The sequence below is a fragment of the Emys orbicularis genome, chromosome 18 (genome assembly GCF_028017835.1).
Source record: "Emys orbicularis isolate rEmyOrb1 chromosome 18, rEmyOrb1.hap1, whole genome shotgun sequence".
Classification (NCBI taxonomy): Eukaryota; Metazoa; Chordata; order Testudines; family Emydidae; genus Emys; species Emys orbicularis.
Window position 1 is genome coordinate 16,697,555 of NC_088700.1, and position 24,630 is coordinate 16,722,184.

The 24,630-nt window shown below is 49.5% G+C and overlaps 1 protein-coding gene across 1 annotated transcript in view; it reads left to right on the forward strand.

Annotated features, from left to right (window-relative positions):
- ASTN2 (astrotactin 2) overlaps positions 1–24,630 on the forward strand; it is a 551,498-nt gene that overhangs the window by 131,592 nt on the left and 395,276 nt on the right. The window contains exon 5 of the mRNA XM_065418613.1: positions 18,993–19,139. Within this exon, the coding sequence (XP_065274685.1) occupies positions 18,993–19,139 (147 nt within the window). The remainder of the gene's footprint in view (positions 1–18,992; positions 19,140–24,630) is intronic.

Consider the following 24,630-nt stretch of genomic DNA (forward strand, 5'->3'; position numbering starts at 1 on the left):
GGAGCTGCAGGGTTCCTGCTTCTGAAACAGCCGGCACTGGCCACAGTTGGAAGCAGGCTACTGGGTTAGATGCACCTTGGCTCTAATCCAGTGTGGTGTTTCCGAAGTTCCTAGTTCAAGGATGAATCACAGACATGCCCACCACCCTGCAGTCTTCACAGCAAACAAGATGTCAGAGGTGCATCCCTAATCGCTGACGATGGGGCTCTTCATTGCTTTGATGTAGTGAGGGGGCAGCTATCAGCGCATTCCAGGACATCTCCTGTCTTCATCCCGGTTCTTTTCCATGCCTCTCCAGGCCTGCAAATGACCAGAAACTAGCGCTCTGTAGTAGGAAGAGTCCTGAGTGAGCAGACCTTTGTGGGCAGAGCACCGGGGCAGAGGGTTCTAGTCTCTCCTCTGAGCATTGGTTCAGAATCAATCTAACATGTAATGTAAAAGGCAGGACTTTACCATGGGCTGGTCCATCGGTGAGTCTCCATAAGCCCCAGAGCAAGGGGAACACATTGCTGCCTCTGATAGGGAGGGAATGCTCCAACATACACGTGTGGGATTTCCCCAGAAAGGCACCCCACATTGTTAAGTTCCTTACCACTGAATATTTTTCTTCTGATCCTTTTGATGTTAGGTAAGCAGTAAATAAAGTTTGAGGCAACTGCTCTGGCATCTCTTGGAGCTTTCCTGCCCTCACCCCATCCCAGCATCAGGCTGCTGTGTAACCCTTTATATACTGAAGGAACACAAAGTGCTTTCCAAACTGTGCAGACAGACAGGGCCGATTAGATAGTTTCTCCCATGGAGGCCCCATTGCTAAACAGAACACGAGACTACACTGCAGAAAGCAACCAGGGGATCTCTAACTTCTCTAACCTTCCAGTATCGACAAGGCAAAGTGTGTCTTCTCTTAATGCAGTGTTTCCCAAACTTGGGACGCCGCTTGTTTAGGGAAAGCCCCTGGCGGGCCGGGCCGGTTTGTTTACCAGCCGCGTCCGCAGATTCGGCCGATCGCGGCTCCCACTGGCCGTGGTTCGCTGCTCCAGACCAATGGGAGCTGCTGAAAGTGGCGGTCAGTTCGTCCCTCGCCCCGCATCGCTTCCCGCAGCCCCCATTGGCTCGGAGCAGCGAATCGTGGCCAGTGGGAGCCGCAGTCGGACGAACCTGCGGACGCGGCAGGTAAACAAACCGTCCCGGCCCGCCAGGGGCTTTCCCTGAACAAGCGGCGTCCCAAGTTTGGGAAACACTGTCTTAATGGATGGAAAGTCCTAAATCCCATTGATACTATCCCATCTGAGGCCTGGTCTACACTACAAAGTTAGGTCGACATAAGCTGCTTTGCGTCAACCTAGTTATGTATGCGTCTACACTGAACTTTGACTCCCACCGATGTCAGTGCCCTATTATGCCGATATAGTAACGCCACCTCCCCGGTCGTTGTAAAACAGTGGTTGATGCAGCGCAAGTGTAGATGCAGCGTTTCTTCTGCTGACCTTCACCGTCTCACAGGGCCTGACTCTGACCGCTCTAGTCACAACTGTGAGCTCCACTGCCCAGGAGTCACCGAAGGGTGGCGGGTTGCACACTGGGATACCTACCTATGGTGAATCGACACAAGCAATCCTGGTGAGTATGCGCGGCAGCAACGCCAGGGGCCACGTATGCACGCGCACAAGCGATGGACTAACCGCGGTGGCTGTATGCCGACATAACTTCCGGTGACGCGGACGTGCCCTGAGATCCCCCTTCCCCTTTTCTCCTCTCTCTCTCCCTACTGCTCCACAAATGAGCAGCACTTGTGTGTGGCTTGGTCACCCCTAGACTCCTTTGCCAGTATAGCAATGGCAGTTAGGGGTGTGACATTTTAAAATAACATTTCAATAATGGTACAAACCCTGGCCTATACGTAGTTAAGTCCTTTGGCTTGTGGTAATTATTTCGTTCACCAAACCAGTATAAGCTAGAGCAGCAACATCACTTTTCGCCGGTGTAAGCAACAGCTGTACTAGAAAAGTTTGCCAGTTTATTAATGATTACTGTAGCACTAGCCCGGTATAGCTGTACGCTAGGCCTGTCCCCCGGCCTGTCCGTGTTTGTCGATTTGGTTGCAAAATGTCTGAACAAGCAATCATGGAGCCATTGTGGGAAGACCATCATTCACCGAGTGGCAATGAACTCGGAGGGCAGGCACTGCTCGCCCACCCACCCACTGCAATTAGGCCCGCCACGCCGCAGCTGCAGCCCCAGCCTCTTTAACGTCCCCTGGACTGCGATCGAGATAACAGCTTTTACATCTGTTCCTGGAGGCTGTGCTTTGCTTTTTTTTTTTTTTTGATTGTATCTGATACAGCCTCACTGAGTAATTGAGTGTTTGAGAGTGAAAAATTATCTCCCTGGGTTGGCCCTTATCTTGACAGCAAAGCAGCTCTTTTAATTTAATTTTCTTTGGAGCATGTGGGTAACAAATTTCACTAATCGCTCCGCTGTCGTCCTCCGCATGGCAACAAGCCTCTTGTGTCACAGGCAGTAAAATGTAAACCCGTTGTTGGTGCTGGATGCAAAGGCGAGGGGGCATTAGCTCTGTTGGTTTGTGCATCCATGACATGGTGGTGTCAGATCCTTGGTCTCCTTGCTAGACCAAAAGGAAAAGTAGGGTGACTTGTGCCCACCTACACTGTAATAGGAGATAGTTCTTAGAGCACTTTCCAACTGTACATTTCAAAGCACTTTACCAAGGAGGCCAGTATCACTATCCCCATTATGTAGATGGGAAAGTGAGGCACAGAGAGGAAACATGGCTTTCCCACATTCATCCAGCCAGCCAGTGGCAGAACTGGGAATAGAACCCAGGTCTTCTGATGCCCAGTCCAGTGCGCTAGCCACTTGTCCACAGATACTAGAGTCGCTGGGAGAGGAAGGATAGCTGTGTGGTTAAACCACTGCCGTGAGATTCAGGAGACCTGGGTTCAATTCCTACCTTTGCCCCAAACTCCCTGTGTAGGGTGACCAGACAGCAAGTGTGAAAAATCGGGACAGGGGGTGGGGAGTAATAGGAGCCTATATAAGAAAAAGACCCAAAAATTGGGACTGTCCCTATAAAATCGGGACATCTGGTCACCCTATCCCTGTGTGATGACTTGGACAAGTTACTCTCAGTCTACATCTGTAACGTGGGGATACATCCTTCCTAGCTCATAGGGGCGTGTTGAGGATAAACTCCCTGGCTGTGCAATGCTCACATGCTACCACTGAGAGACAATGTTGGGGGACCTAGTTATAAGAAGCCATAACCCCTTGGCATGGTGTAGACTTGGAGTGTAGTTGGGTCCAGATAGTTTGTACCATGTTCTAACATGGTCTCCAACTAGGATGACCAGATGCCCTGATTTTATAGGGACAGTCCTGATATTCGGGGCTTTTTCTTATATAGGCGCCTATTACCCCCCAGCCCCAGTCCGGATTTTTCACACTTTCTGTCTGGTCACTCTACCTCCAACACTTTGTCTGGTTCTATATTTTGTTCCCTGAACCTCTCTCTTTCCAGAAAGATTCTTCTCTGGGCAGTGACTGCACATGGAACATTTCATAAAGAACGATAATGTTTTCCCTCTGGGACAGGGTTTAAATTATGCTTATAGTGGAAACTGTCTTCCACCTTTAAAGTGAAGGTCTCAACTCTGATTTGACCCAGCAGTTGTAATTTGTAAAAAAAAACAGGGTTGGTTTGTTTTTGTTTTCAAACCTTAATCCCAATTGAAGTGTTTCCATTGATTTGTGTGAAAGACAATTCCAGTAAAAAAACAATTGCTGTCTTTAAACATATAACTGCATCGCTAAAGTGATTGCATCTCAACCGATTCAATGCTGAGGACATGAAAGTGAAACGGACTTCATTGATTTTAATTGTCCGTGGCCAGAGAAATGCAAAAAGTAAACAGCATAAAGAGTGGGAAAGCAAATTGGATTTGTAAAAAAATTCTTTCCACTCCAATACGCTAAAACAATTTTAGTAATACCGGCAAAGGAATTTGTTCCCAATATATGATTGGGTTGACTGTGTCCCTTTAACTATGGTATTAGTCTGCCTGCATGCCACTCACACAGGGAATTTTCCACACTTAATAACATATCCCCTTGTCCTTTCCAGCCGGTTGATGATCTGTCAGGTCTACTAACAAGGGGTTAATGTTGGGTCAGCTTCCCTCTCCTTGGGAAGCAAAAGGACTTGGAGTGGCTGTTTCTGGGAGCGGATGCCTTTGGGAAGCCCAAGTGTCCCAGGGCAGGGCTGGATGCCAAACTGGGCACTACAACTTTGGTTTTGCTTAAGAAAAAAGCCGTTGCTGGTTGTGATTGTGTCTCGCTCTGCTGAGTAATTCCGGCTGCACAAAGCCCCCAGCTCAGACTGCTCCGGTCAGGAGTGGCAGAAGTTCCCTCAAAGTGGGGAGGCCAACGGTGCCCGAACCAGGGTCCTGCTGCCCCTTCTCCGCAAGGCCCTGCTCTTGCACCACCCCTTCCCCTGAGGCCCTACTCCCGTGCCGCTTCTTCCCCCCAAGACCTCACCCCCTGCTCACTCCTCTCCGTCCCCTCCCCCTGGTTGCTCGTCCTTATGGCCGGTAAAAAGGGGGGGCATGGCCCCGTAGCCCCCCTGTTCCAGCGCCCCAGGCTCTGGTTCTCAATGTGTTGCAAGGTCTTGTCTACACTGCGGAATAGCCTGAATCCAGTCAAAGGTGAAATAGAATCTGTGAATCTTTGTTGGGTGATGAGCCCATTTGAAAAGCTGGCTAAGGCCAGAAAGGACCATTGTGATCTAGTCTGACCTCCTGTATAACCCAGGCTAGCGAACTTCCCCGAAAGAAGAGCATATCTTTTAGGGGGGGAAAATCCAATCTTGATTTAAAAGCTGTCAGTTATGAGGACCAAACCGTGACCCTTGGTAAATTGTTCCAGTGGGTAATTACTCTGGCTGTTAAAATTGTATGCCTCATTTCAAGATTTAATTCGTCTAGCTTCAACTTCCAGCCTTTGGATCATATTCTACTTTCTCTACTAGATTTAAGGGTTCATTCTTAGATTTGTTCCCCGTGTTAGTACTTACCGACTGTAATCGAGTCACCCCTTAACCGTCTCTTTGTTACGCTAAAGAGATTGAGCTCCTGGAGTCTATTGTTATAAAACAGTTTTTCTAATCCTTTAATCATTCTCGTGGCTCTTCTCTGAACCGTCTCCAATTCATCAACATCCTTTTTTCACTGTGGATGCTAGAACTGGATACCAGTGTGCCAGTAATGGTCGCACCCATGTCAGCTACAGCGATAAGATAACCTCTGTACTTCTACTCAAGATTCCCCCGTTTATGCATCCCAGGATCACATGAGCCCTTTTGGCCACAGCATCTCACTAGGAGTTCATGTGAGATGATTATCCACCACAGGGATAGAGTCCCCCATCCTGTTAAGTGTGGCCTACATTCTTTGTTCCTTGAGGTATACATTTACATGTAGCCATATTCAAACACATATTGTTTGCTTGTGCCCAGTTTCCCAAGTGATCCAGATCTTTGTATTAGTGACCTGTCCTCTTCATTATTTACCACTTCCCCAGTTTTTGTGTCATCTGCAAACTTGTCCAGTGATCATTTCATATTTTCTATCAGGTGACTGATAAAAATGTTAAATGGTATGGGTCTCAGGACAGACCCCTGAGGGACCCCACTAGCTCTTCAGATCTGTGTAAGCTTGAAAGATTGTTTCTCTCACCAACAGAAGTTGCTCCAATAAAAAAAAAAACATTACCTTATTCTCCTTGTCTCCCTCTAATATCCTGGGACCAACATGGCTACAACAACACTGCATACATTATTCTGTTTGCACATTATAATTGTGATCAAATCATGATCACTTGTACCTAAGCTACCATTAATTTTTAGTTCTGTGATCAGTTCCTCTTGATCTGTCAAGATGAGGTCTAATATAGAATTCCCTCTTGTTGATTGTAACACTTTTTGAGTTAGGAAATTCCCATCCTTAATACTTAGAAATTCTAAGGATGTTTTAGTACCGGAAGCAGGAGACTTCCAGCATATGCCACTCAAATTGAAATCCCCCATCATCACACAGCTTTTTTCCCTACACATTATAGGTAGGCTTGGCAGAATTCAATGTTTATTTTCTTTATCATTTTGGCAGAGAATATTGATGGTTATTTTAAGCATTTTTAAAATGTTTATAATTTTCACCATTGCACAGAATTATGGGTTTTAAAGCCTTTTTTTCAATTTTTATCTACCGGTATTTAAATGTTCACAGTTGTGGGAAATGACGTGGGGTCAGACAATGGGGAGGTGTCAGATAATTGTTTAATGACAGCTGTTGAGATTCAAAACGCTAAAGCTTCATAACGGTGAAAACACAAATTGTCAAGATCATATGTCAAAATATACAAAGTAAATAGCCTTAAATCAAACACTAGTAAGTTCTCAAGAAGCATTTTTCTTTCTGTGCCTATCTGTAAAGTTGGATTACTTTTGATGGAAATATTTTTTCATCGGTTTGTGTGTGTACAGTGAAATCAATGTTTGCCAATTCTAATTATAGATAGGTGCGTAAGGAGCAGGTCATGCCGCTTCCCTAGTGTGATATGGTGGTCTGTAGCAGGCACCAACTGATACCCCGTCTTGTGTTTTATCTGTTAGGACATTGATCCATAAGCATTTCAAGATCTTTTTCTTCTGAGTTAGCAGTGACACGGAAATCGGTAATACCATTTTTGACAGCGAGAGTAATGCACAGCTCTTTAGAAAAATCTGGACTTGTGTGTGTGCAAGGACAGGCTGGGGGCTTTTGCTGATTGAGCTAATTAAGGTTTCCCCATGTTTGTAATCAGGACAGACTCCAAGCAGCGGCAGCCTTGGCTTGCTGTTGTCAGTGTTGGTGCAGCTGCTCCGTTTGATGGGCACTGACAGCTGGGTTGGAGCTAGTCCCAAGCGTAGACAGAGCCTCTGACATGCAACTATTGAATCGCTGCTCTGCATGCTGATTTGTTTTAGGGGGTGTGGCCCCGGATTTTTGAGCTCCTCTCCCCAGCCCACACGTAGGGCAGATAGTACCTGCATTGGCCAATGGGGAAGTCCAGCTTAAGCCATCCATTCTAGAGGCAATACCTCTGCTGCATCCGGCTAGCAAATCAGCTGCTCCCTCCCTAAGAGCTTCTAAGGATGCTCTTGTTAACCTTCGCTGGGTGGTGGCACTGCTGGGGGCAATGGGATTGATACTTGGGGATAGACAGAGGCATTGGGACCTCAGAAACTCCTGTGGGTGGGGTGGAGGTCCTGGCAGCTAAAGCTGGCCCCGGCCCACCTACCTCTGCAAAATATCTCCTCTTCCCCGTCTTCTCTTCTCACCAGCAGGATCACCTCCCAAGCAGACCTGTGCCACAGTTGCAGTCAGGCTGTTCTTAGGGTCCTTCCCCTTAGCATCTGGATAAGGAGAGGGGAAACTGCCAAAGTCATCACCTTGTTAGCAGAGGACCCGCAGCCAGCCTGTTCTGTGGGTCAGTGTCTAGCACTTTGTTGCCTTGTGTCATCTTTGGGTAGCATGTGAGCCCAGAGCTGTCCAGTTCCCCGTCACTGAGATTCAGCCACCCTCCAAGGGTACTGGGGTCTTCCTTGCTGAACCCTCAGACTCCACTGACTGAGCAGGAAACACTCAGTGGGATGGGAGCTTCTCTGGGGAAACTGTGACTCCTGCTGACTTTACCCAAGAGCTTATCTCGTGGTGGTGACCATGGCAAGTAACCTCTCGCCCTTCATCCAAGAAAGGAGAGCAACTGCCAGAGCCTCTGCTTGTTCGTCATCTGTCTTTTATTCCCTTCCCCTTACTTCCCCCTCCCTCCCGCACCTTCTGTTTCTATGTGCCATGCCTGCCGGCTTCCCCTCCCTTCTCCCCGTCCTCCCTCTTATCATGACTGACTCTCTCCCACTCAATATCTCTCTGCAAACGGCACGCCCCATATTTCAAACAAGAGAATGAGAGTGAGAGAGAGAGATCAATATTTGAAACTTTATAAATACTAAGTACAGACACATTTATTTAATGCATCGGGTATTAAAACTCAAAGTATATAACCAGCTGAGACCCAGGGTATTAAAAACAGATTAACAAAGACTTCCCGGGATCTTCGCGCTGAATGGAACATGCAGGCTGCACAGGGAAGGAGTTGGCTTCCCCGTGCTGCTTAGGCTCCTATGGGCTGGCTGAATCCCTGATCTCTATGTGAATCCGGTACTGAGAAAGGCACCTGGGCCTCCTGCATTCACTGATGGGATCTCCCTTATAAAAACTGCCAACCGTTTCATCTGCAAACTCCTTGCCCCAAAATAACCCCCCTCTATGAACACCAGTTAAACTAGCTCGAACTCTGACGGAGCAAGTGTTGACAGGCTGATATCATTCATACATGTTAGTGTTATCAGTCATCTTTGTTCTACCCTTAAGCAAGATCAAGCTCTTAATAAACCTGAACATTTCTAGTCCTCCCACATCTGCCTTCCTGTATGTTTCACCACCACCTCCTCCTCCTCCATCTCTGACCCATGGTCCATTCTCACTCCTTTCACCTTTTCTCTTCCTTCCTCAGAGCTATCCGAAGGGACCAGTCTCTGTAAAGAAGCTGCTTTCTTGGGGGAGTGGACTCGAGTTTCGGGGTCAATGCCAAATCAGGGCAGATGGAACAAAGTCCAGTCCATGCTGCGCCAATGAAGGGGCTGTAGGTTGGGACTAGAGACTGGCCCGGACCAAACCCCCCAGATTCGGACAGCACCAAAATACACCGGGGGGGGGGGGGGGCGGCAGCTGAAAGCTAGATCAAAATGGTGCAGCTTTGGCATATCTTTACTTGGGACTGCCCTGAATTCCGTGAGAGGAAGGGAGAAAGAGCCCCCCCCCCCCCCCCCCCCAGGAGCAAGGAGGATGGAAGCGGGACTCTTGTGTGAGGAGGTACAATGTCCTGCAGATTCAGCAGGGATCACACACCCTTACTTAGCCAAAGGCTGGATGTGGCTGTGACGAACTGGAACTGTTCTTAATGTGGCCTTTGAATGCTGAGTGGGGCGTTTGGCTGGGACGGTCTGCATTGGGGGATGGGAGACTGGCCTTGAGGGAAGATACCTGAGCATGTAACATGAGGACCCAGGAGGTGAAGACGTGTGAGCTTCTTGCCCTGAAGCCGGTCTGCTCCGAGGGAGAGGAGGCTCCCCAAAGTCCTGACTGGCTTTGTGGGGAGCAGTTCCAGAGCATCGCCCGGGGACTCCGTGACAGTGGCCCATGGAGTTTATGGCATTATCTCTCCCCCCACAACCCCCACTCCCCAAAACTCTCACAAACACACAGTGTATTGTACTGCCCCTGTGGGGGAGAGTCTGGCAAGGGGAGCGTGGTTGGAAGGTCTCGGCGGGCTTGAGAATGCCTGGCCTGGGATATGGACATGGAAGGCAGTGTGTGTGGTTGACGGAAACTTGGGAAGAGAAGGTCTGTTGCTCTGGGTTTACTGTGTGGAGAAGAGGGCAGCGGACATGGGTTCAGAGACGGCTGGTTGCCTTGCCAGAACCCCGGTCTGAGGGGGAAAGGAGGACTGTCCAGATAGGGGGTGCTGGCTCAGGTTCTGGGCTGGACACTCGGGCAAGATGGGGAGAATGGTTAGGACATTCACTGAATGGAGGAGGGAAGGTTTGCTTGCTAGAACTTCTTTGGGGGACAGTGCCTTGACTGAACGTGGGTGGGTTCCCCAGCTGGGGCATGGGCTGTGTGGAGGGGTAAAGGGGAAGGGCTGGCTTGGGGGTTGGGTAGGAGCCTGCCAGGCAGCAGCTACAGAAAGCAATGTTTCTTCCCAGCGAGCGGTGCTATCCGGCGAGAGCAGCCTTCCAACATCGCTGTTAATCTTTAATTGGTATTTGATTTGATTTAACATGATCTCCTGCTTGTAAAACACCTTGAGATGTTTCTGTGTGTGAGGGCGTCGGGAGATGCTGTTGTACTGTATTAACGAGCCTCTGCTGGAACATAAGGGAGATAATTAGAGGCAGTGAACTTTCTTGACGTGGACTGGACAGCTGAGTGCTTTGGAAGTAGCCCTCCTTAGACGTGCAAGGAAAGCTGTATGGGGTGTGCTGTGGGTGGGGACAGGATACCACATCAGGGTCAGTCCGCCATTTCGGTAGCATCAAGGTTATATTCAGGTGGTTGACTCCCTGCCCTCCACCGCAGCGGTGGCTGCATTTTTGTGCTGTCAAAATTCAAGCTGAAACACACCCTCTCCATGTTAAAAGTGCTGCTTTCTCATTAGCGGGTGCCTTTGCACGCCTCCCACTGATGTGTTCTCTGTAGGATTTGCAGTTCAGTTGCTAAGCAGTTCAGGAGGTTGATTTCTACATCCCCGTCTCTCCTGGGAGGTAGAAATATGTTTTAATATCCAAGCAGTCTTGAAACATTAGGTATTAAACTATTATATCTTGGGGAGGGGGGGATTGAAGAGTACTTGGCACTTAACACCCACATATGGCCAATGCTATGGGCTGTACACTGAGAAAGATGGAGTAATTAAAGTTTATTTTTTTATAGACTAATCTCCCAAGCATGTATTTGAGCCTGATTTAGAAACATCATATTGCCGAGTATGCAGAATTTTAGTGTTGCTTAAAATCCATACGTGTTCTGTATGTTCCTTTTTAATTTCAGCAGTACTGCCAGTGCCAGATCAGAGTTTTCTGCCCTTTATGTGCCAGAACTTGGGGCTGGGGAGGAGGCAGTGGAAGGAGGAGTAATTGGCAGCACAAGTAAATGATATTTTAGATGAGACACCGGGCTGCATGTGGAGTGTTTGTGTGCAGAGGGTGGCTTTGAATGTATCTTCCTCTTGCAGTAGGTGCAAAATCTTCAGGCCTTTTGCAGGCTGCTTCCAAACTCTCTGCAGAGGGGACTGGGTGTTCGTAGGCAGACCAGAGCCAGTCTAATTGGCGCTTGGTGTAAAAAAACAACACAAAGGAGGATGGTGGCAGGAGCACTCTGAACGAAGTGGCAGCTGTTTGTACATACAGGATCAGAGACTTCCAAGGGGAGGTTTACTTTTGGAATTTCTTTTGCATTCCAGTCTAATTAAGCAGTGGTTAATTGGATCGGTAGCAGGAAGAAACTCTGATGCAGTTCTGCCCTAGAACGGATTGGTTTGCTTTTAATTTTCACATTCCTCTGTCTTCTCCTTGCTCACAAGTTGGGGAGTGTGGGGTGGGAGAGGAGGGCCCCAATTCAGGAGATGTCCTTTTCCTCCTTGACACGTCTCTTGCGTTCCCCTCCTTATCTCTTCATTTCCTGGTTTCTCCTCCTTCATCCTCAGCTAGGGATCACCGATGACTTTTCACTTTCAAGCCAAGCAGATGGCATGCAAACAGACTGTGTTCAGGCACTCTTGCGGCTGAGACTTCAAAGGCAACAAGGAAACAAATCATAGTACCGCTCTAACCCAGCCAGTCGGGCAGATAACACCACTGGAGGACTCCACAGAGCTCGGCTTGTGTCAGACATGAACCCTATCAAGGAGTGTTATCCCACATTTTACGGACTGGGAAACTAAGTCACAGAGAGTTGAAGTCACTTGCCCAAGGCTACCTAAGGGCTTGTCTACATGACCAGTTAGCGTGAGTGTAGCGTGCCATGAACTGTCTGTGTGGATGCTGCTGCTGCCGCATATTGAAAGTTTCCTAGTGAGGGTTGACCTTCTCCTGTTTCAAAGAGCAGTAGCTCAAACCGCCCTAGGGAATTTTTAGTGCATAGCAGCAGGGTCCACGTGGACAGTTAGTGAGTGTCGTGCTAGTGTGCTGTAGATTTACACCCCAGCTTGCCACGTGCTAACTTGCCGCTTGACAAGCCCAAAGTCATTGGTGGAAGGAGGATTAAAGTCCAGAAGTTCATGGCTTCCAGGCTCCTTCCTCATGCTCCTTCCACCACACCCTGCTGCCTTGGTTTGGGGCCCTACCACCCTCCTATCTGCAACAGACACTCTCTGTCAGCAGCAGGTTCTCCATGGGGGCTCCCAACTTGGCATGTGAATACTGAAGCAAACCATTCTGGCCTCTCATTCTGCCCTGCCTTGGGGTGGGGGGAAAGGAGGGATTTATTTTTGGGGCAGCTTGTAAGCCTGGGTGACTGCGTAAGTGCGGATGGAAGGCAGAGGATGGAGAGCCCTAGAGAGTGCGACATCCCTTCTGCTACCCCAGCATTGCTCTCCTTCACCTTCATGTGCTTCAGGACTCAGCAATATTGCCCCTCTCCTCCTCCACCTGCTCCTCTGGCTGCAAGGAGTCTACCCCGGGCGTGTCTGCCTTCCCTACTCAGGCCTTTACTTAGCCAGAGAAGGAGTAAGACCCCTCCCTGTCCCCCTGCTCAGATTGTGCCTTTGGCTGCGGTGAAGAGAGGAGAGGCTGTTTGCCCAATTCACCCCGCCCCAAACCATACATGCAAGAGGAAGGAAGGGAGATCTGATTCTGCCCCTGTCATAACTATAAAGGGAAGGGTAACAGCTCTCCTGTGTACAGTACTAAAATCCCTCCTGGCCAGAGACTCCAAAATCCTTTTACCTGTAAAGGGTTAAGAAGCTCGGGTAACCTGGCTGACACCTGACCCAAAGGACCAATAAGGGGACAAGATACTTTCAAATCTTGGGGGGGGGGAAGGCTTTTGTGTGTGCTCTTTGTTTTAAGGGGTTGTTCCCTCTTGGGACTGAGAGGGACCAGACATCAATCCAGGTTCTCCCCATCTTTCTAAACAAGTCTCTCATATTTCAAACTTGTAAGTAAAAAAGCCAGGCAAGGCGTCTTAGTTTTACTTTGTTTTCTCAACTTGTAAATGTACCTTTTACCAGAGTGTTTATCTTTGTTTGCTGTACTTTGAACCTAAGACAGAGGGGGGTCCTCTGAGCTCTTTAAGTTTGATTATCCTGTAAAGTTATTTTCCATACTGATTTTACAGAGATGATTTTTACCTTTTTCTTTAATTAAAAGCCTTCTTTTGAAGAACCTGATTGATTTCTCCTTGTTTTAAGATCCAAGGGGGTTTGGATCTCTATTCACCAGGAGTTGGTGAAAGGAAGGAGGGGGGAAGGGTCAATTTCTCCTTGTTTTAAGATCCAAGGGGGTTTGGATCTGTATCCACCAGGAGTTGGTGAAAGGAAGGAGGGGGGAAGGGTCAATTTCTCCTTGTTTTAAGATCCAAGGGGGTTTGGATCTGTATTCACCAGGAGTTGGTGAAAGGAAGGAGGGGGGAAGGGTCAATTTCTCCTTGTTTTAAGATCCAAGGGGGTTTGGATCTGTATCCACCAGGAGTTGGTGAAAGGAAGGAGAGGGGAAGGGTCAATTTCTCCTTGTTTTAAGATCCAAGGAGTTTGGATCTGTATTCACCAGGGAATTGGTGAGAGGTTTCTAAAAGCTTCCCAGGGTAGGGAATGGTGGCAGCGGACCAGAACTAAGCTGGTAGTTAAGTTTAGAAGTCCTCATGCAGGCCCCCACACTTGTACCCTAAAGTTCAAAGTGGGGATACAGCCTTGACAGCCCCGCACCCCCAGCCAGATTCATGGGAGTGAGGGGAGGGAGGTGGGTAATGCTGCTCTGGGAAGAAGGTGATATAATATAATCTAGAATAAGGTAGGAGCAGAACAGGGATAATGGCTCCAAGTCGCAGGTCCTTCTCCGCTCTGCCACTGGGGCACTGCAGCTGCACGGTGCCCCTTGCTTGGGTCAGCCGGCAAAGGTCCGATGGAGCTCTCAGCTGGCAGGAGCTGTATGCCACTGCGTGGGAAGGAGGCAGACCCTCGCCTCTCTCCCCTCACTCCCTTGGGCCTCCTGCTGCCCAACTCTCAGCCTCATTCCATCCAGAGCTTCCATTCCCTGCCCCCGCCCCGCCTGTAGCGCATAAACCTGGGGCCAGCCTCTGGATGGGATTGGCAAACTGCTGTGCGAACATCTTGGTGGTAGTCCCAGGCGTGGGGTGGGGGGAGAAATTCAGAGCAGCAAAGCTTGGGTCTCCAGCCTAAGTCACCTAAGACAATTCAACGATTGCTGGCGGTTATTGGAAAACCTGGGAGTTTGGACGTCCCTGGGGCAAGGGTGGAGTTGGATTTTTGTTTTGTTTTGTGCCTCTCAAACAAACCCAGATGCCTCTGGCCTAACCCCTGGAGGTTTGTTTAGTTAGCGACAGGTCGTAAAGCGTCCGTTTCCCTGGGTTTGAGAGAGATCTGGCACTAAGCTGTTTATCTCCAGATGGGTGTTTAAACCCAGCACAGAAGTGCTTCTGCTGGAGCGCTAGTGGTCTGAAGAGCAGGCGATGGGATGGAAAACGAGAAAAATGCCCCTCTGTTTAACGAGCGAGGGAAGGAGCTGCGTATTCGGCTAGCGTCCCTTAGAACCTGGCAGCAGACTGGCCTCGAGCAATAAAGAGCTGAATCGGAAATCCAATTTCAGCGCAAACATAAGCCCCGTTGTTGCGGCTCGGTTGAACAGAGCCCCCTGCTCGCCACCCTTGGGCGATGGCGTGTACTGTTCGGGATGTCAGTAATTAGATACACACGATGAAAATGAGCAGGGAAACAGAGCGGGGGTGTGGACGTGGGAGGAGCGGCAGTGAAATGAGTACTGCAGTACATTGTTCCTTCCCTCCGACATTCAGCTCCATCGGCCGGGAGCTCAGATGCTCAGGCCTTCCGCTATTTCAAACTTTGTGCTTTTCCGCAGGAAGAGGAGGTCGTCGGGTCTGGTGCAGCGGTTGCTTTTTTGGTTCACGTGCCACTTTCTTTAAAAAAAAAAAAAATCAAGTTGTGGAGTGAATGGTGGTGCATCAAGAACCATGGCACTAGTGGTGCACGTAGGCAGGGTAGGAGATTGGGAGTCAGGGTCCCTGCTTTCTACTCCCAGCTCTTCCACTGACTCACCTTTGGCAAGCCGCCATACCTGTGACTCAGTTGAATTGTAAAAGCAGAGGAATACTTGCCTAACTCCCTGGGATGTGCAGGTTAATGTTTCTAAAGCACTTTGAGATCCTGGGCTGAAAGGGGCTTTATAAGGGCAAAATAATATGAATTTGCTATGCGCTCTCTCATCTATTGTGACTCTGAATGTTTCCACGCTCACCGATATAGTTTGGTTACAAAAGCACCTAGTGGCCCCAGCCAGGATCGGTTGCATGCCTGTGCCTTGGAGAGCTTGCAATCTAAATAAACAAGACAGGGAAAATGGGCCCAGAGAAGTGACTTGCCCAAGATCATACAGCAGGTCGGTGGCAGAGCTAGAAGTTTGGGTGGTGGGTATGTTTTGGGAGTGGGGAAGGTGCTTGTACAGCTCTTCAGGGACACATGGAATGTGAAATGTGTTGTGTAAATATCCATGTTCTGTACTTTCCTCTCCTCTGTCACAGTGAGCTGTCCAGCAAATCAGCACCTCTAATTCAGTGCTGAATGCCTTCCCGAGACCCAAACCTTTACCCTGTTTGCAAACCCCCAGCGCGCTGCAAAAAACTCTACATTTTTGGTGCATTTATTCCTATTAGCTTCAAATCTGACTTGTGCTCTGAATCCAACTTAAATGTGATTCTCTGTTCTGACACCAATATTTCTAAAAGCAGACTCGATCAAATTATGAGGTAAAGAGCCATGGAGTATCTCAGTGGATGTATTTCCTGTTGTTTTCAAACAAATGCATTTTAGGTCTCGCTTTGCTGATGTGATTTGTGCGTGTGTGGCGGTGGGGGTCGGAAAGGAGACTGAGTTCCAGAAATAAATAAATCGCTTTCCCCGAATTCTGACCAGAGAGAGAGTCAGCTCTGCTGGGAATTCAGTGATCTGTGTCAGACTGTCAGAGAGGCTGCAGTGATGGCTCAAGTTAATTGGAGATCAGTGCTCTCACTTAAGTGTCTTTATATTCCTGAAAAAGGTTCTAAGATGCTACACGGCTGCTTCCCAAACATCCCAGAATTGCTAAATGCAAGGTCGCCTTAAGTCAATTTTAGTGCTTGTGCAATCTCTTAATGGAAGAGCGAAGTCCTGGGACCGAGAGCAGATGCAGCACGAACAGCAGTAACTCGAGCTTCTCCACCCTGCCCCACTAATGTGTCTTGGGGCTGCTGTCGATGAGAGGGTGATTTGTCCTCAGTGGCCTCTCTGGAGAGTGCCAGCGCGGGTGGCCATCGTGATGGTGCCGCTTTGGGCAGCAGACGGTGACCACAGACTCCGTTCAGCATGGACTGCCAAGCAGCTGGCAGATGGTATTGACATTTGGTCACCACCGCCCTGGGCCCAATAGGAGCCATTGGCACACCGAGTTTTGTGTCCCATGAGGTAATCCGCTGTCCCACAATCTTATTCTCTGCTTCAATTCCCTTTCATTGTATAGAGCTAGCAAGTTGGCCTCTCCCGCCAGAAAGCTAATGGGCCATTGTCCTGGCTTGGGCTCCTTAGCAATGTTACACTGTAGGATTTCACAGCCGGTTCTGTCCCCGGGCCAGTCTGTCCAGAGCTGCAGACGGCTGAGTTCTTTTTTCACTTTATCCCCTTCACTAAAAATACCCAAATCAAATCAACCTTGCTCGCACCGAGCTTTGTGCCATATTCTGAGCTGACACAGAGCATTCATCCTGGCAGCTGCAGATCTGGGCTCTCTCTTCAGCCTCAAAGGCACCACCGCTCCTGAATGATTACTGAGGTGCCAATGTTATACGATCTGTGGTGTTAGATAGATGGCCCACAGAGATTGAGGGAGGGCTCAATGTGACCCACACATCGCTCTGGTGTCAGGGTAGAATTGGGATCCTTCAGCATAGCGTTCGCCTGAACTGGAGTCCGTCTTCCTACTGTCAGAAAATATTTTAGCTAGCACTTGCAGGGAGGCCCTTTGTGAGCTGGGTTTCGAAAGAAGCAGTAAACATCTGTGACTGGCAAAATAAAACTCCTCTTGTAATATCCACTGGCTCTGGTTTGCTCTGCACAGGTTGTTTTCTTGCTCACTGAATTGACTGTTAGATGTCTGTGAGTATAGGAATATTAATAATTAGCATCTAGGTATCACTTGTTAATTAGTGCAATATATAATATTGTACCAATGTATGACATTAGGTGTAGTTAATGATAGCACACTGCACACAGCCTTGAGACTTGGCTTGATATTTTTAAGACTCAGCAAGATCTGCAAAACAAGCCAAGTTTGAAGAAAATCGATTTGGTAGTTGAAGTTATGAAAATTTAGGTCTACATTTTAAAACATGATTTTTGGGGGGCCTCAGTTTGCGCATGCCCAACTTAAAGCACTTTAAAGGAGTCAAATTTTCAAAAAGCCCAGAGCACCTGCTCTCTGAAATTAAGGTCTCTTTAAGGTGGCTGAGGTTGGATCACCTAAAAATTGCAGCACCAAGAATTGCTAGCCACTTCTGAAAGCTTGGGCCTTCACAGGGACTTGTCCAAGGACTGACTAATCTTAACAAAATGCAACCAGCACCAGAAATAACGGGATGGAAAAGCTTCAGACTGAAGACATTGAGGGTCTACACGACATTGTAAACCCGGCTCTGTGAGACCTGGGCTTGCGGACTCAGGGTTTCCAACAGAGGTGACACATGTGGGGTCCCATGGTGCAGCAGGGCCCCCTCCCTTCAGAGCAGCTGAGCCGGCGAGCTGCGCTGGGCAGGGAGAGAGAGCGGCAGGAGTGGAGGAAGAGCGGGGAGCTGCTCAGAGGTGCCGCTGCTTTAACTCTGCAGGGAGAGGCAGAGGAAGAGTTGGGAGCTGCATGGAGGGGCCGCTGCTTTCCCGGAGGGGAGAGGGGGCTGCTTTCCAGAAGGGGGAGGGCTGCCGGGAGCGGGGAGTGACTCAAGCTGTTCCGGAGTTGTGCCCCCCACGGGTCATCTTGCGCTAAAGCATCCACCATTGGATGGTGTAAACCTGGGTTTACAATTGCTGGACCCGGGTCTCACAGCCGTGCTGCCAGGGCCATACTCCGCTACACGGACCTTCTGACTCAGGTCTGCAGCTTAAACGCTGCATCCACACGGCAACAGGACAGGGCTTGGATCCGAGCCACAGTGGGACGTGGGCTTTGGTCCACCTCCCCAGCAGGGTCCTAGGACCCTCGTCCTGAGTGTTGGCTGACCTGAGTCAGACTGATCTGTGTGTGGACAGGAGGGTGCTTAGGCTTAAAACCTGAGTCAGAGCCTGGGCTTAATGTGCCAGGCAGACATACCCTAAATGTTGGATGGTTTAGACACCACAAACCCTGCATCTTGGCAGGGCACTAGACAAGACGACCCTTGCGCCCCGTTCTAACCCTGTGATTCTGGGTTCTTGAAGCTTTAGCACGACAGAACTGATTTTTCTTCAAACATGGCTTGCCTCTTAACTGCAATGCCTTTCAGCACGAGACATAATTAACTGAAGCATTTTTCTAGTAAAACGTAAGTTTCCCCTAGCATCGCCTTCTTACAGTTACTGATGAATTTAGTGTCACAACGACACTGGGAGGCAGGCAGGTAGGTGTTATCCCCAAGAGTGAGATGGGGAAACTGAGGCAAGTGAGTGGTTGAGTGGACAGGGCATTTGGAGTGGGACTGGGGAGGCCTGGGTTTAATTCCTGGCTCAGCCACAGACTTCCCATATGAGTCTGAGTAAGTCACTTAATCTGCCCCGCGCCTTGGTTTCCCCATCTGTAAAATGGGGACAACACTTCCTGACCTCACAAGATTGGTGTGAGGATAAAATCCCATAGTGAGTGTGAGGTGCTCAGACACTATGGTAAGGATGAATATCCAGAAACAGAGATGGGGTAGGGCCCCAAAGAGTTAGATCTAATTGCTCTTGTTCTTTCATGCTGCTCATGATGGTTTAGAAGCAAATTGGATCCACGTCTTTCCCCTTTAGCTCCAGATGCTATTACTTCACATTGGCCTCTGTGTAGATATGCATGTCTGTTTGCATTTCAGGCTCTTTGAAGAGTCCAGTGAACAAGACGGCCCTGACGCTGATTGCAGTCAGCTCCTGCATCCTGGCCATGGTGTGTGGCACCCAGCTCTCCTGCCCTTTGACCGTGAAGGTCACTCTTCATGTGCCTGAGCACTTCATTGCAGACGGTAAGACCCGGAGAGCGACACCTCCCTGTAAGGACTTGGCAGCCTGGAGCTTCCAAATCCGATCCAGTCAGTAGAGTCCTTCTCTTTGTGAGTTTCCGAAGTGCCGCCGAGAACTCCCCTTTCTCAAACCACCCTTCCGGGGACTTTCCACTCTTCACTTTATTCCTCAGCGCTGGGGCGGCCTAGAAAAACACCTGGGGACAATCTGTTATAGGACACTAACTCCCCCCTCCCCCCAGCACCCCACCCACACTAACCCTAACACAACCGTTGGCAGTCCCGGCGGGGAGAGAAAAATGACTATGCCATGGAGAGTTTTTTCTCCTCTCCGCCCCCAGGGAGCAAACTCTCTAGGACGGAGCTGAGGCTCACTGCTGCATCAGGCTCTGTCTGCATGTCCTTATTTTATTTTATTTTTTGCATAAATAGAAGGCTTCAGTCTCGGGGGTTTGGCAATCTGGCAAGCCCTCAGCAGCACCGCATTCACTCACACTTGAAAAGGGGGCGGGGAGGCTGTGAGGAAGACGCGACGAGTATGGAATGATTTATGGGGTTGGTTGTGTGGGAGGGGGACGTCCTTTTCTGTTGCATTTGTATTTTTGGCATCAGAGCTGCTCAGCTTTCATTTGAGATTCCTCCCCCTCCCCAACAGCAGAGCTGCTGACTGCATTATATTCGTACCGCCAGGGAAACTGCCCCGGCTCTCCATACAGAGCCAATTCAGACAGAGAGATGCCAACCCCATGGAACTAAAACCCAATAGCTGTTGGCACGAGGGGGAGGCAGAAACCTTCCCCCCACCTCTGTTTTATAACTCTGTGTCCGACTGAAATCCCTGCTTACTCTGAAGTGAAGCCCTGGGCTTCCCGGGAAGACCCCGGGAAGCCGCATGGATGCTCTCCCTCCCGTCAGAGTGAAGCCGTTTGTCTGTGGCCCTCGCCGCTCCGGAGAACGTGAAATTGCCAGTGTTGGAGCGAAGAGCGAGAGGCTCTGAAGAATTAGACAAAGGCGGCTGTCACTATTTATTGCTTTCGCCAGCTTGGCTCTTTGTGTTTGTTGTTTCACTGACCTTTTCCATGTAATGTGCAGTGAGCGTCAAGTGCAACTTTTCAGTAACACAAGGGCAAATTTCATTTTCTTCCTGAAGACGGGACCTATTATTCAGTCGGTTCTAGTTCTTCAGCTCCTGCGGTCTCCTTACCACCCGAGACAGGCTGAGGGTGGGCTTTCGTCCAAAAGAAACGTGCCGTGCACAGTCCGGGGCTGTGTAGGTGGCTGCAGTCACTCTCAGCTTGCACCCATACTGCCCTGCTGGGCGTCTGGTTCTGATCCAATCAGGGGCCTGTTCGCCGGAGGTGCTAGCTTTGGTGGGGAGGACAAATGCTTATGAAGCAGGAAAGTAAGCGACCCTTGACGGGACCAAGTGTGGTGAGACGGAATTTAAGGCACCTCCGCCTCACTGGGTGAAACGCTCTGGTCTGTGTTGTGCAGGGTTCAGACTGGATGCTCCTAATGGTCCCCTCTGGCCTCGAAATGAATTGATAGCTATTTAATCCTGCACAGAATCACAAATGGAGCACACATCCCAACCCTGGTGGTGGTGTTGACATTTTCCAAGGTTGGTGCCCGCAAAATTTGCACTGATATCTAGTGCACCCCAAAACAATACTCGTGCAGATGAGCACTACAAGCACTGGCTGGGTTAATGTGCCTGCAGAACTAGACACAAACCTACTGGGACCTGATTACATGTGTTAGGTCTGAAAATAACCAAACACACTTGGGCTGGGTTGTCTCTGCTCACCTTCTCCTGCCTGTGGGCTTGGCAGAGTGACAGCTGCGGGCCCCACTCCTGCCGGCTGCCACCGCCTCACTGCACTGCATAGCGAATGCGCCGATGAGCCCTTGCGCCTCTTGTCTATAGCATGCAGGCAGCAGCGAGGTGGCGTTGCCCAGCAGGAGCGGGACACGCAGCCATGGTGGCTGCGCTGACCCTGCGGCAAGGCGGTGCCTGGAGACAGATCATGGGCACGGAGGGCAGGAAGCCCCCGCTGGCCATGTCCCAAGCATGAGGCAGTGGTGGGGGTGCTGACCCAGGTTCAGCGGCAAGTGGAAGGCTCGGGTTAGGTCTGAAAATGTCTTGGCACTCTCAGGCGTGGGTCAGGTCAGCTGTGGGCTAGTCGCATTCGGGTCAGGCTTTAAAATTAGGCCCGAGCAGACCTCCATGCAGTATGGGACGGAGGTGAGCAGTTACCTGTTTTGCAACATCAGATGTAAGTCTTGAGGATGCTACTTATACGCTAGGCTTTGAAAATCCTGCCTCGGCATGTGCTGGATATCCTATAAAAAACAAACCTTTGGGCCCTTACCAGCAATGCTGGGTGTGTTTCCATTTTGCAGCTGTAGGTTGACGTTGGAAAAATTCAGGGTTGAGAAGAGGGAGAGGGCGTGTGTGTGAAATGGATGTCAAAACAAAACAAGTTACTTCTCCGCAGCCTTCAAAAAAAGAAATAAATAAAAGGAGCATACAGACTTTTGACTAGAGTGAGTGTTAGTGGCGTTTCCATAGATTGTAGTTCATGAGTAATTGTGGGGGGAGGGATAACTTAGTGGTTTGCGCATTGGCCTGCTAAACCCAGGGTTGTGAGTTCAATCCTTGAGGGGGCCATTTAGGGATCTGGGGCAAAAATCTGTCTGGGGATTGGTCTTGCTTTGAGCAGGGGTTTGGACTAGATGACTTTCTGAGATCCCTTCCAACCCTGACATTCTATGACTAGGAAAGAAAACAAACAACCCTTGCCCTGATAAGAGAGGCTGCTGCTCCTTCTCTATCCACTTGCATCCAAGGAACTTGCTGTATTCACAAATTGTTATTTACTGTTTGATCTGGTAGCGGTTGGAACCACCAGTCAGGTTCTGGGCCCTGCTGTGCTAGGCTCTGCATGAATGCATAGTAGCCAAATGCCAGTCAAGACACCCAATAGTCATGGAAGGCAATGAGTGCTATTCCTAACGCACAGTCAGCTAAATTGAAGCACAGAGAGCTACGGTGACTTGCTGAAGGTCACAGAGCAAGGCAGTGGTGTGACTAGTTCCCAGAAGCCCAGACTCCTGGTCTATAGTTCGAACCATCCAATGACACTGCACCCTCGAGAAATGTAATGAAATATCAGGTGACTCCATAGCATTAAAGTGAAAATGGAGCCGGTTATATTCCTGTCTCCAGGAAGAGGGTGGTACTGCAAATTATGCAAATACCCAGAACATTGAAGCAGAGATGACACTGAAATACCAATAAAACAGATTAATTTCTCTGAAACTGGGGGGAAACGGGCTGATCTCCCTTCCCGCCTTAATGACTTTTCTAAAGAGAAAGCGGTGAGAGGAGTGGTGAAAAGGTTTGCAGGAGAAGGGAAATGTGATCTGCAACGAAACTGTAAAATATCATTATAAACTGTGAAAACTTTTTTTTTCTTTTGTAATGGGAAATGGAGTCAAGGGCTCCCAGATGGAACTGGGAGCAACAGAGACAATTTGCACCAAAGATCTGTTTTCCTGAAATCTCATCATTAGATGCACCGGCCCTCTGAGGCCCTGTCTTGGAAGGGAGAAGTGCTTAGAGCCATTCCTTCCTTTAAATAACAACCAATCCCCAGGTAGTGCCAGGGTGGCAGCAAAATATTATAAAACATTTAAGGAGATCACAGCATTGAGCTGGGGCAGGAAATTTTAATGACACCCAGGGAAGTGTTCTTGGCTTGGCTTCTTCTCAGCACAGATCTTTGCTAATTTCACTCCTCAGCAAAGGGAATAGCCGAGTTCAAAACCGGAGGCTAATTCTTCTGTTTGGACAGCAGCCCTTATTGTGTGTAGGAAAGAGAGGGGGCAGGAGGGAGGAGAGGCAAACTTCCTCTCTGCTGCACTGCACCAGATGAATTGGGAGGAACAGAAGGGAATCGGCTTGGGGACCAGAAGGAAGTTGGAGCATGTGGCTCTTTCTCAGAGTTAGACCTTGTCTATACTGGGTTGTTTGTGCACAAGTGGGTGCAAATCGCCATGCAGATGCCCTGCCCTGGTAAAAGATGCGGCTTACATAAGTGACTCGACCCTGGCTTTTTACTGGGATCAGCTGCACCACAGAGCCCTGCACGGGACTATTTGTAATCCCGCTCCCGTCCCACTCCGGCTATTATGGCAGTGGGTCCTGCAGGACCCACAGAATCCTAGTCCCACTGCCGGGCTCTGCACTAGTCCCGCACAGGGCTGTACTGCACCAGTTCAAGCGCAGTTTTGCACTGGTGCAGCGTCTTCATCAGGGGTGTGTGCCACCGTAGCTACCTGGATGTAATGACACCCGTTCAAACTTCCCGGGCTTAGACAAGCCTTTGGAGCTTTGATCGGTGTTAAAACAGAGCACTGCGTGAGCCATAGCCATGTGCTCAACGTCTTTCAGATGTTGCCGCGCACATAAATACTCAAGGCTCCGTCAGCAGCATGCTCTGGTGTTTGCAGAGGGACGAGTCAGCCTCTGAGGAAGGGGGGGTGGGGGCTGGTGCACTTGTTCAACACAGTCCCAGGGGTGCGGCTAGACTGGCCTCAAAGATCCTCTTTGAGGCACAGTCTCTTAATAGAAGCCAGTAGCCGCGGCAAATCTAAGAGTGGAGCCGCTGCTACCAGCATCCTCCGCTCTACAAGAAACGCTGTCAAAGAGAGAGGCTGGAAAAAACAAACCAACCCAGTCCTTTTGCAGCAGATAAATGGGAGCTTGCTCAGATGTGCCACGTTCCAAAGCCAGCTTGGATAAAAGCCAAGCGATGAGGGCCACAGGGCCTCAGAGAGAAGCCACCCCCAGAGCAAGCTGCAGCATCAGGCAGCTGAGCCAATCGGAGCTGCAGAGGTCCAGAGACGGATGAAGGCAGGAATGGAAACCGATGTCGAACGAAAGCAAAAGGGGGCGGAGGAGAGTCTATTGCACCAGGTGGCTTTTAATAACCAAACCATCTTTACTGCTCTTCTTTCTCTCTCTCTCCGTTCATTTTCTTTCTTTCGTTTGGTTGTTTGTTTTCTCCTCCTGTCAGAACAATTGGCCTCAGGTTTGTATCGCTGCTTTGCCTCAATTTTATGGGGCAGCCAAATAAGTAGAAGCCGATTGCAAGCGAGTGTCCCCCCTCCCAGTGCTTGCCTGTGTCGGAGAGGTTGGAGGGTCCTTGGCGCAGGCGACTTGCTGCTCTCTGGATTCCCTCTCTGCTTTTTAAAATATTTGTAATAGACCTTTTAAAATTTAAATCCCCATGTTTTGTGGGGTTTCGTCCGACGTGGCCCACGTTACAGAGGTGGGAATTGGCTCCATTACAACTTGCCAGGATGCAGGGGAATGGTAGAGCACCGGTAATTACATTAAAATAGTCGTGGTGGGAAGGAGCAAGGGGAGATGGCCTGTGGGTGAGTCTATTTCCTTCTGCGCTGCACCCCTGCCTCTGTGGCACATCGC